Source organism: Canis lupus, chromosome 1 (genome assembly GCF_003254725.2).
Source record: "Canis lupus dingo isolate Sandy chromosome 1, ASM325472v2, whole genome shotgun sequence".
NCBI lineage: Eukaryota > Metazoa > Chordata > Mammalia > Carnivora > Canidae > Canis > Canis lupus.
In genome coordinates this window covers 34,956,747-34,968,843 of record NC_064243.1, presented here as the reverse complement: position 1 = coordinate 34,968,843, position 12,097 = coordinate 34,956,747, and the positions used below count along the sequence as shown (strand labels likewise).

The 12,097-nt window shown below is 41.4% G+C and overlaps 1 protein-coding gene across 2 annotated transcripts in view; it reads left to right on the top strand.

Annotated features, from left to right (window-relative positions):
* Positions 1–12,097, top strand: part of ADAT2 (adenosine deaminase tRNA specific 2) — a 41,082-nt gene that overhangs the window by 23,799 nt on the left and 5,186 nt on the right. Inside the window, exons 5-7 of one of the 2 annotated variants that reach the window (XR_003126231.3) lie at positions 2,513–2,585; positions 2,690–2,987; positions 10,094–10,675. Coding sequence is in view for 1 of the 2 variants with exons in the window: in XM_025422450.3 (XP_025278235.1) it covers positions 2,513–2,585; positions 2,690–2,733 (117 nt within the window). In the remaining variant the exon portion in view is untranslated. Of the gene's footprint in view, positions 1–2,512; positions 2,586–2,689; positions 4,471–10,093; positions 10,676–12,097 lie in introns of those variants that run through there. The other variant, XM_025422450.3, reaches the window with a different exon arrangement.

The window sequence follows — 12,097 nt, the reverse complement described above, 5'->3', positions numbered from 1 at the left end:
CGCCCTGTGCTCCGGAGCCTGCGCTGGTGGATTCGCGCTCCCGGGCCGCGCAACCCCCTCCGCGGAGCCGCCGCCCGAGCCCCTCCGAGCTGCTCCTGGAACCGCGCAGCCCCCTCCGCACGGAGCCTCTTCCTCTGCCCGAGCCCCTCCGAGCTGCTCCCGCCCCGCAGCCCCCTCCGCGGAGCCGCCCCCGAACCCCTCCGAGCTGCTCCGGGTCCCGCCGTGCGCGCTGCAGCCTTTAGGGAGCTCGGCGCACTCTCCTGGGCCCGCAGGTGTCTGTTAGTGTCCCCGGGAGCCCGAGGGCATCCCCGCCCTCCTGGGTCCTGCTCCAACTCCCTGGAGCCCCTTTCCGCCCGGGAAGGTCGGTGCAGCTCCTGCGTCTCCGGGACGGGGCTCTCCTGTCCTGGGGACACTCGCCCCGGCCTCAGCCCGGCTCCTCGCGGGGCCCCTCCCCCTCGGAGGCCTTTGTTTCTTTACTTCTTTTTCCCCGTCTTCCTACCTTGATAGAAGCGTGAACTCTTCTCACTGTTGCATTCCAGCTGGTCTCTCTTTAATTCTCAGGCCGAATTCATAGATTTTCAGAATGATTGGAAGGTTTTCTAGGTAATTTGGTGGAGACAGGTGATTTGGAGACCCTACTCTTCTGCCATCTTGCTCCTCCCCCCGCTGCTTCCTCTCCTGTGGTGGCTTCCAGATGTGCCTCTTTGGCATCTCTGTTCATTTTATCATTTCATGCACCTTAGAAGGATGCAATGCATCAAGTCTGTGACATGCTTTCAAAGCCCTGGATATTTTGATCTCATTTTATCTCATTCTTTACCTGTAGGCCCCCCACCCCACATTAGTTGGTTTCTTTATACAGCCTAAGCTTATTCTTACTCTTTCCTTGAAATGCTCTGCTGAGTTTCTTTAAATAATTGCGCTTTTGTTTTTATTTTTTTAAGATTTTATTTATTTATTCATGAGACACAGAGAGAGAGAGGTAAAGACATAGGCAGAGGGAGAAGCAGGCTCCATGCCGGAAGCCCTATGTGGGACTCGATCCTGGAGTTCCGGAGGCGAATGCAGACGCTCAACCGCTGAGCCACCCAGGCGTCCCTAAATACTGCTCTTTAAATTTTTTTTTAATTTTTATTTATTTTAGCGCACATGTGCTTACGAGTGGGGTGGGTGTCGGAAGGTAGGAGAAAGAGTCTTTTTAGCAGGCTCTACGCCCAATGCAAGCTGTCTCAGGGCTCAGTCTCATGACCCCAACATCATGACCTGAGCCGAAATCAAGTCAGATGCTTAACCAGCTGAGCCACCCAGCTGCCCCAAATATTTGCTATCTTTAAGGCAAGTTCAAAGGCAGCCCGGGTGGCTCAGTGGTTTGGCACCACCTTCAGCCCAGGGCGTGACCTGAAGACCCTGGATGGAGTCCCACGTCAGGGTCCCTGCATGGAGCCTGCTTCTCCCTTTGCCTGTGTCTCTGCCTCTCTCTCTTTCTCTCTGTGTCTCTCATGAATAAATAAATAAATAAAATTAAAAAAAAAATTAAGGCAAGTTCAGGCTTTGTCTTCATGTAATATTTCATGTAATTCCACTCCATGCCGTTATCACAATTTCTAATCTTTCACATAACGACCTCTTATCTCTAGTTAGATACCAAAGATAGACCAAACTGAACACTTCTTTTTTAAGATTTATTTATTTATATGAGAGACAGAGCATGCATGGGAGGGGCAGAGGGAGAGAGAATCTCAAGCCGATTCTGCACTGAGCATGGAGGCCCACACAGGGCCGATCTCACGATCCCAAGATGACGACCCCAAGCTGAAACCAAGAGTTGGTTGCTCAATCGACTGTGCCACCCAGATCCCCCTCAAACTGAATACTTTTTAAAAAAAATCTGCTATAGTAAGGTTCCACATTTTTTTTTTCTGTAAAGAACCTAATATAAATATTTTAGCCTTGTGAGCCACTTATGTCTGTTACATCTTTTTTTTTTTCCACAACTCTTAAATATAAAAATCATACTTAACTGATCATTTTCAGCTGTGGATTGCCAACTCTAGCTCTGTAGCGTCAAACACTTAATGGGCTACTAGTAAGTACACTAAATAAAAATAGCTGATGCTTAACAAACTCTTAGGAAGTGCCAGGTATTTAACAGGTGTTATTTTATGTAATCTTATTTAATCTTCATGAAATCCTTCTGAGGTAAGTGCTGTAATTATCTCCATTTCACACAGGAGGAAGCTGGGGTACAGAGTTTGATTATCATACCCAAGATCACATAACTAGTAACTTCAGTAGTACTTGATGGAAAAATAATAGTTGGTTAGAGTGACATTTGAGTCCATACATCTATTCTTTTGTAACATACTTCCTTACTGCATTATTGCTATCCCTAGAGCATATTAACATTACCTGAAGTAAATTTATGTAATTATGTATACATTGCTGTTTTTAATGGGCTACAGGCCACATTGTCATAGGCCAATATTCATTCTCAATTTTCTCATTTCATCAGTGCATTCCCGGATATCGGGCTGAGGAAGCGGTGGAAATGTTAAAGACCTTCTACAAACAGGAAAATCCAAATGGTCAGTTTTCCCGTGCTATACAAAAAAATAAAGACAAATCAGTGTGAAGAGACTCTGACAAGCACCTACCCTCTTCATTTTCTCTTTTTCTTTTCTTTTCACAGCACCCAAATCAAAAGTTCGGAAAAAGGAATGTCAGAAACCTTGAACTTATTCTGTTGGAAGGTTGATGCCCCTCGATGGAATTCTTGGACTGAAAGAAAGCTTTTGACATCACTGAATCATGTTTATCTGTGTCCTTCGCCCCTAGGAAAATTGTCTCTCATGTATTTGTGCTGTTGAGGAAACAAATTAGCACGTTTTAAAAGTCTCACAGTTGTAAACAATGATTAGCTTTTCCATAAGCTTCAAGAACATTTTAAGAAGGGGAAAAGAAGATAAAGATTGAGGTCTTAGAAATTAGTAAGTGATGCATAACCTTCCTGCCAAAATAATTGTGCCCATGCCAGAACGTGCTGAGTTTGTGAATGTGCATCCAGACCCAGGCAGTTGGCATGTGTCCGGACCGCAGTGTGCCACACTGAGGACACCTGGCGCTTCAGAATTGGATTCTTCATTGTTTGTGGCCATTCTGTTCTCCCAGTGTATTGAGGGCCCGTGACTTCCTTGGAATTTGTTTAGGAGTTATGTACATCTAGTCTATGAATGTGTGCTTCTCAGAACAGGTGTTTTTTTTTTTTTTTTTTTTTTTGTCTTTTTGCTTTTAGAAGGCAGAGAAAATGCATACTTTTTTTAAAGATTTTATTTATTTATTCATGAGAGACACAGAGAGGCAGAGGCATATTCAGAGGGAGAAGCAGGCTTCGTGCAAGGAGCCCGATGTGCGACTTGATCCTGCGACTCCAGGATCATGCCCTGGGCTGAAGGCTAGAGCTAAACCTGCCGAGCCACCCAGGCTGCCCAAGAAAATGCATACTTTTAAAACAAGTACTAAGTGTCATTTTTAAATCATAGCATATTGCTATAATAAAACCTTCCTTATTCCTTCTTTGAAGATGAATATTTTCTTAAAAAGATAAAAATGTAAGTGAGACAATTCCTTCTTTATTATTGAGCAGCTATACTATGCCAGGCTTGATTTGTTCATCAAATCAGTGAACAAAACCATGTATCTTGCCCTTATGGAGTGGCTATTCTAGCAGGAGGAAACACATAATACACCTGATAGATTATATAGCATTTTAGAAGATGTTAAGAATTGTGTCAATAAGAAAAAACAGAGTAAAGAGGATGGTAAAGTGGCATTTGGTATTGGGACTGCTGATTACACAATTTAAATAGAATGGTTTAATCTGATATCAAATTGTTACTTCTTTTGATAAAAGTCTATATTTAGAATTTAAAACCTAAAATTTAGAAATGTGCACGAAACCCTGAGAAGGGTCTCCACAGCAGGAAGTCCCAGACACTCAGGCGAAATGCTGCAGTAAGGGCTGGCGCTAAAAAACAGTTTTGCAGAGCCGCACTGGGGTTCGCTGCGTCTGCCCAGAAGGGGGCCTCGCCGTTCCACCAGAAGCCCAGCTCCAGGCCTCTGTTGCATTTCTTCAGTGGATTCATTTCCTTGATGCAAAGCATCTGTATTTGTTGGTTCTACCATTTGAGCGATGTCTGACTTGTTTGTTTTGAATTACATTACAGGCTGGAATGTAATTGTGGTAAAAGTATTTTTATATTGCTGAGAGTAGCAGCTAATCACAAGTTACATGCTTCAGAGGATTTATAATTGCTTGCTTTTGTACGTGTATGTTTTTAACTGCATTTGAGAAATTTTATGGAGAATATGCATAATTTTGAATCTATAATAATGTTACATGTAACTTATCTTCAATTTCACCTACTTTAAAAAATTATTTCTTCATTAAATTTTAGTGCTTTGACTAGTTTATTCCTTTTTGCAGTTGGTTGTAATTCATTCCTGGCTCCTTCTGCTTTCCTGCAAGCTGACTTCAGTGCACTTTCTATCTTCACATCATCGTTTTCTCAGGGATTATTTGTAGACAAAAAACTGGAGTCTTTTGTCTAGTGCCAGTAAGGACCAATAAGTCTGGTTAAGTATGTATGTCAAGTAGGTTCTTGGTAAACATTTGTTAAGTAAGATTATTGATTGGCATTTGGAGAAAAATGAGTAATAAGGAGAATATCTAGGACTTGAAGTCAAAGCCAGAAGTAGTATATGGGTGTTTTGGCTATCTTACAGATAGTCAATATTAAAAGTATCAAGAAAGTAATAAAACCAAGAAGGATAGAAAAGACTTATACATGTCTCTGCTGTGTTTTGAAGATTGGGCATTTTCTAATCCTAAGCATGGCTAAAAATTTTAATTTTGGTTACCACCCTTTTGATTCTCTCTTCAGTGATTGATTGACTTCCAGAAAAGTCTCTCCTATTTTTTTGGTTTTAGGCTCAGTTTCCTCTACTACTTTTGGGGGAAAAAAATCAGTTCAGAGGGCATATTGCAGATTGGAGGTGAGCACCTCTGGTGCTGATAGAGGAGCATTGTGAGGTCATAGACATTGAGGCTACGGGATTCTGGCCACAATTCTGAAGTGGTGGTGGTGAGTTCTGGACATACGATGAGGTAATCCTGCTTCCTGAGTTCCACATTCTGTAGCTACTTACACATGGCTTAAAATATTAGGATGCTCCAGTTCAAAACATTGAATCCAATTGGTTGACATTGATAGTGCCTAAGAGACTGGCTGAGAGACTTGTTTTATGCATGGGATGATTCTGAAAGTTGTAGAATGTGAAAAAGTTTTAGAATCATGGCCCTGTTTGGAGGAATTAGTAGGAAATGACTGCATCTAAGTTGCTAGAGTATCCAGTGTTTGCTGGTCTTTGCAGTGGACTCGGCTAAGATGGATGGTGTGTAATGTTTTGGCAGGCTTCGATCACTGATAAAAGATTATGTTAAAATATCTTTGCACTTTCTTGTTACTTGGCACAAGCATCTCTTCCTGTGTTGGATTTGGAATATTATGAAGGGAAAATAGATAGCCAAGAATGCCAATGTAGGCAAGCACTATTAATTTTCTATAAACTTTCTATTTGCAAATAATTTCAGACTTATAAATTTAATTGGTTAACATTTTATACCTTTAGCTTTATCATTGCTCTGTTTATTCTCTCTCTCCCTATCTATCCATATCTATGTACGTATGAATGTATATAATTGTTCTTCTCAATCATTTAGTAAAAAGTTACATCACACATCATGGCCCTTTGCCCTGAAATATTTCTGTATTTCCTAAGCATAGGATATTCTCTTATATAATCACAGTACATTTACTGGCTTCAGGGTATTTAACATTAGTACAATACTTTTATCTAATATACTGTTTGTATTCTAATATTGTCAGTTGACCCCATAATGTCCTTTAGAGAATTTTCCCCACCCACCCCACAGTATTGGAATATTCTAAGGACAGGTATCTTATTTAGTTGCCATGCATCTTTAGCTTATTTTATTTTTTAAAGATTTTATTTATTTGAGAGAGAAAGAGAGCACAAGCGGGGAGGGGGGGGGGAGGGCAAAGGGAGAGGGAGAAGCAGACTCCACACTGAGCAGGGAGCCTGACTTGGGACTTGATTCTGAGACCCTGAGATCATGCCCTGAGCCGAAATCAAGAGTATGACACTTAACTGACTGAGCTACCTAGGTGCCCAACTATTATCTTTTTTTAATAATGGTGCTTTCTCACGATTAGATTCAGGTTCTGCATTTTAGGTGATGTTATTTTCTCAGAATCACATTTAAAGGCACCCAAAGGCCATCTGTTCCTCACGGGTGGTGTTGATTTTGGTCACCTGGTTAATTTTGATAACTTGATTTCTGTACTATGTAATTACTGTTTTTTCTCTCCCTTGCCATGAGTAAACAATCTGGGGGAGAGAAACTTAAAGTTTTACAGGAAAATGTATTTGATATTAGTAGAAAGGAGGGGGAATCAATGATATAAATTTCAGAGCAACTATTAGGTTATTTGATTGTATTCTTTCTCTTTTATTATATCAGCTGAAATTTACAAAATTCTTTTTGTAATAAGAATATTTTAAATAGGGATGTCTTAACAAAAATGAAAAGGAAGCCTCAAGTTCTTTCTCTCCTGATCTCCTTAGCAAAACTAATACATCAATTATATCTGATAAGATAGTTTTGGAAAAATAGGTCTGAGATGTGATGTTTCTGGTATCACAGATGGCCCATAGTAATCCAACAGGACGGATAATCTAGGTAGGTAGTCATTGGCCATAAAAGCAGAGTTCTCTTGGGTTTCCATAGAGACATTTCGACTTTCAGCACTGCTGCTTTTAAAATGAGTGTCAGTAAAAATAGAAAAAACTAAGGCTCTTTAGAAAAAAAAAAATCATTAAAATTTTTTTTTAAAGTAGTAAAGTTCCTGGTTAAAAATCCACGTTGAAGCCAAAACTTGTGCTTCACAGTCATTCTGCGTCAACTGGCCTTGAATAGCCTTGGGCAGAAGAGGCATCAAGAACTGGTTTCTCTGCCTTTTGGCAAAAGCATGAGACTGCACTGACTTCATCTATGAAGACAACTGCCAACTAGTTTCTTACTCTGTAAATTGTTAATTGTGTGTGGTGAAGAAAAGGGTTATGGGTGACGTTATTTTTATGGGTAAGACTGGCATGAGTTCTGGTGAAAGTTTGACATCTTTAGGTTCTTTTGTTTTTTCAAGTTGAGCTAATAAAGAGAGGCTCATGGGATTATTTCACACCTGATTTTTAAGTGAATATTGAGCTAAATGCCATGTGTCCGTGACAATTAAGGACTTTGTCGTGGGTTGAAGAAGCATGAACTTGTGATCACGCCTAGAACAGGAGTCCACAAAATATGGCCTGTGGGCCAAACCCAGCCTTCTGCCTCTTTTGGTACCACTAACAAGTTAAAAATGGTTTTATGTTTTGAAATGGTTGGAAAAAAAAATCAGAAGAAGACTTTAGTGACCTGTGAACATCATCTGAAATTCGAATTTCAGTGTCCACAAATTGCTTTATTGAAACGTAGCATGCCCATTTTCGTGTGGTCTGGAGCTGCCCCTGTGCTACAACAGCAGTGTTGAGTGGTGGTGACAGAGACCAGTGGTTCCCAAAGCCTAAAATATTTAGTGTCTGGCTCTTTAGGACAATTTCTGCTGCCCTCTGGTCTAGAGAATATAAAATGTTGGGGTTCCATCTCTAAGTTTCTGGTTAAAGTTCTGCAACTTTGGAACCGAAGAGTGTGTCTCAATTTCCAGCGGTGGTAAATTGCTTTAGTACTGTGACTTTTTTTTTTTTTAAGTCAGTTTATAAATACGAAAGAGAAATCCAGGCACCTAATATATTTATTCTGGCTTAGAATATTTTGTTTCCTTACATACATGTAAGAGTGGCAAGGAGAAAAGATCATTTATCAATTTGAGTAAGAATAAACAATATTTGATTTATGATTTTCACATTAAAAATATTGTCAAGTATTTATCATCTGTAAGAAGTTACTCTAATGGCAGAAATCTATTGGACTCTTTAAAAACCAGGAGTCAGGGATCCCTGGGTGACGCAGCGGTTTGGCGCCTGCCTTTGGCCCAGGGCGCGATCCTGGAGACCCCGGATCAAATCCCACGTCGGGCTCCCAGTGCATGGAGCCTGCTTCTCCCTCTACCTGTGTCTCTGTGCCTCTCTCTCTCTCTCTGTGACTATCATAAATAAATTAAAAAAAAAAATTAAAAAAAAAAAAACCAGGAGTCAAATGGAAACTATCTCCATACCATCCCCATCACTGTTCCTCCTACAGTTCTCTCTGTAACAGGTTTGATAACCCTTTGATGCTACATATGCTGACTTTGAAGAAAAGACAAAAAAATAAACATTTATTAGTGTTTTTGGTGTTTTACCCAGCATTGAGTTCAGAATAAAGCCTTAGGTGCAACAGACAAAAAATTTTAAGTTGTAAAAACAAACAAAAAAAAAAAAGCAAAAAACAAATTCTAAGTTGCCTAGTAAAGCAGAGTTTGAAGGAGACTTCTGGAGAAAGCAGACACCAACTAGGCCCGGAGAGACCTGCGGGCTTTGGAACGTAGGTTGGGAGGATGAGGGGCAGCATAGTAGTAGGTGCTAGAGTAGAAGATGACCATCGTGTGAAAACACAGGGAAGGGATGTTTGGGCCAAGTTACCATAAGTAAGATGTACTTTTTTTCTGAGAAGGGGTAATTTTCCTGTTTCTGTCTGATGTGTGATTTCACTCATTCCTTGAGTATGTGTGTTTTGGGGTGGGGCATTACCAGGGACAAAGGTTCTAACATTATAGTCACTGTGGTAAGAAGACTGGATTTGCATGCACATCACTAGGCAAGGTTTGAACTGTGACAGAGCGTATCAATATTAGAAGCTAATATTCAAAATAAATAAATAAATAAAAAAAAAGAAGCTAATATTCACGTCTTAAAAGAAAAGCTAATATTTATGTAGAAATTGCCAGGCTCTATTCATATGCTAATCCTCGGAACAACCCTATGAGTCAGTACTGTTATCATCTCTGCTTTACATAAGGGAAACTGAGGCCCAGGGAGGTTAAGTAACTTGCCCAGGGTCACAGAGTACTAAGTGATGGTGTCAGTCAGAATGGGCTGGGTTATGCCAAGGAAATAGCCCTCAGGTTTCAATGCCTTAGAACGAAGTTTTAATTCCTTCATGCTTCACTTCTCATCTCTCAGATCAGGCCAGGGGTTTAGGTTAAATGCATCTAGAATGTCTTCAGTCACTGTGGCAGGGATGAGAGAAGACAGTGAAGAATGCTCTGTGTCTTCACCAATTTGAATGTGCATATGAATTGCCCAAGCAGTTTGTTAAATGCACATTTGATTCAGGATATCTGAGACCAGCCTGCCATTTGGCCTTTCTAGCAAGCCTCCAGGTGATTCCTATAGTGCAGGACAGGGGCCACTCTTGAGTAAGGAGTGCTTACTGGCTTTTGCCCAGAAGTGACACGTCATTTCTGCTCACAGAAGCCACATAGCCATGCCTAACGTCAGAGTGGCAGATGCAATCTGCCATCTACCTCAGGAAGAGGAGAATTAAAATATTTGTGAACAATCCCAATGAAGAGCAGAACATGTGAAGCCAGGATTCGAATTCAGACAGGCTGTCCCCAGAGTGTGTGCTCTATCACTCCATACAGTCGTAGGTGTCAGCCCCTTCTCTATCAAGAAAGGACAGTATGATGGCACCTGCCCTACTTGGTGGCCGCCAGTCAGGGTAGCCCTCGAGACTGACCAGTTGCAGTTGACTTATGCGACACTGCTATGCTGGGTGTCCCAGGCAGCTTAGTGTCAAAGGCAGCAGTTGTCAATGTGATGCTGCAACTCTGTGAAAATGTTTCAATTTTTTTTTCGTAATATGCTGACATCTATGAAATATATACTTTTATTCAAAGCATACCTTAGAGCAGATTCAAGCCTTTCCCTATTACTGTCATCAAATAATCTGCCATGCTTTCTTGTTTTGGACCAGGGTGTGTTAAAGCCAGCATTCAGGGAATTGTGCATGATCCTGGGAACATCCATGGGTGTGTGTCCACGCATGTACACCATTCATCATGTATGTTTGCTGCAAAGCGCTGGAGTCGCTGCTCTGAAGTGTCCTAGGCTTGTGGTCAGAGTAACAAGCACAATACCCAGGTGGTCGTGGTTGAGAAACAGCTTCTCTGAACCTGCAGAACATCTGATAGGATCATAAACACTTGGGAACTGAGGGACTGAGTGGTGGATCCCAGGCTTATGTTGGCGTCTCTGAATGGAACGCAGTGGACTGGGTTACAGCACAGTGTCGGGTGAACATCGCACTGCCTTTGACGGACCTTCCAGTGCCCACAGAAAGCTCTGCTCTCACTCCTACCACTCCTACCACAGCGCACTTTGCTGTCGGTTCCTAAGCTGACGTGTATTGACAATTCAGAAACATCGGTTTCAGCCAGACTTCTGTCCACTTTGTGGAAAAACTGATCTGCAAGTGATACATAGGATGATAGAAGATTGTTCTTCCTCCATTGAAAGATAAAAAGAATCTTCCCAAAAAGGAGAAACCTAAATAAAGGTACATTTCAGTTATAAATAATTATTATAGTTAAGATATCAGAATTACCCCACTACCCTAGTTGATTCAGTCAGCAACTTAGCTAAGCACAAGGGAGAAAATGGGCCTTGATAGTTTTTCTTTCGGAAAATCGGGTTTGCCATCGTTGAAAAATGCTTGCACCCCTGCCCACCTGTTCTGTTGATCTCAGGGAGAGCTGGATAAACCCGATTGTTCCTCCAGAGACACTTTTGTCATCTAATGCACATAGTTCAATTAAGTATGCAGATGCATGCTAAGTTAACAAGGGAAAATAATAAAGTTGCCATTTTTATTAACTACTTAGGCTGAAACCTACAGTATGCCTTTTCTAAATTAATGAAACAGAATTCCACTGCTTGCTGGTTGTAATCCTAATCCTAGAAGTTATTACCAGTGATCTTTCTTGGCTGTTAGTACCCTTTCGAAAAAGCCCTATCACTCCACCAATAATCCTGACTTCACATGAAAGTGCTTTCAGCTTTTAATCTAGCCTGTACTGGCATTTCTTTCAATGACATTTCTAAAAAATTTTTTTAAGATTTTTATTTATTTATTCATGAGAGACACAGAGAGAAAGGCAGAGACATGGGCAGAGGGAGAAGCAGGTTCCATGCAGGAAGCCCAATGCGGTACTCATCCGGGAACTCTGGGGTCATGTCCTGAGCCTTAGGCTCAACCGCTGAGCCATCCAGGCATCCCCAATGACATTTCTATATTGGACGGCTAAATAAGTTAAGGATGTCAACTCGATTTTTATGTGGGCAATGTCACCATCCTGATTCAAATGCTAAACAATTTCTGGAAAAATTAAATTTTTTCCTGACCTGAGAAATCCCATCTTCTCAGTGAGAAGCTGTGTGGGCAGGATGCCAAGGGGAAGGCATTGCACCGCCTGCTGCAGTGGAAATCCCCCCTAGGTAAGCCCACTGCACCACATAGTGTTCTTTCATCCTAAACACATTTTGTCAACCTCATAAGCCTCTAGCATTATTTTACTCTTCCCTTCAAAGTCCTGCATTCTCCATGAAATCTTTTCCAACTACTCTAGCCCACAATGATCGTTTTCTTCAAATTCCTACTTTGTGTCACATAGTTTAATCTCAATTGGTCTCTAATTATAGTAATTAGATTGTAAGCTCCTCCAAAGCAAGGATTTAGCCCAGTGCTAGGCCCAGAGGCGGTTTCAGTAAATACTTGCCGAGTGATGGATTTGCAGTTCTGGATGGTTTCCAGCAAGCAGGACAAACGGGTGAATTAGCACTACCAAGCGAACACTGTCTGGCCTTCCTGAACCGAACAGACCCTCATTCTACAAGTACTTTTGCTCAGGCCATCACCGCCAGACAGTGGGGCAGCCAAGGGAGCACAACTTAGATCGTTTTCCTGTGTTCCTTCAGCTCA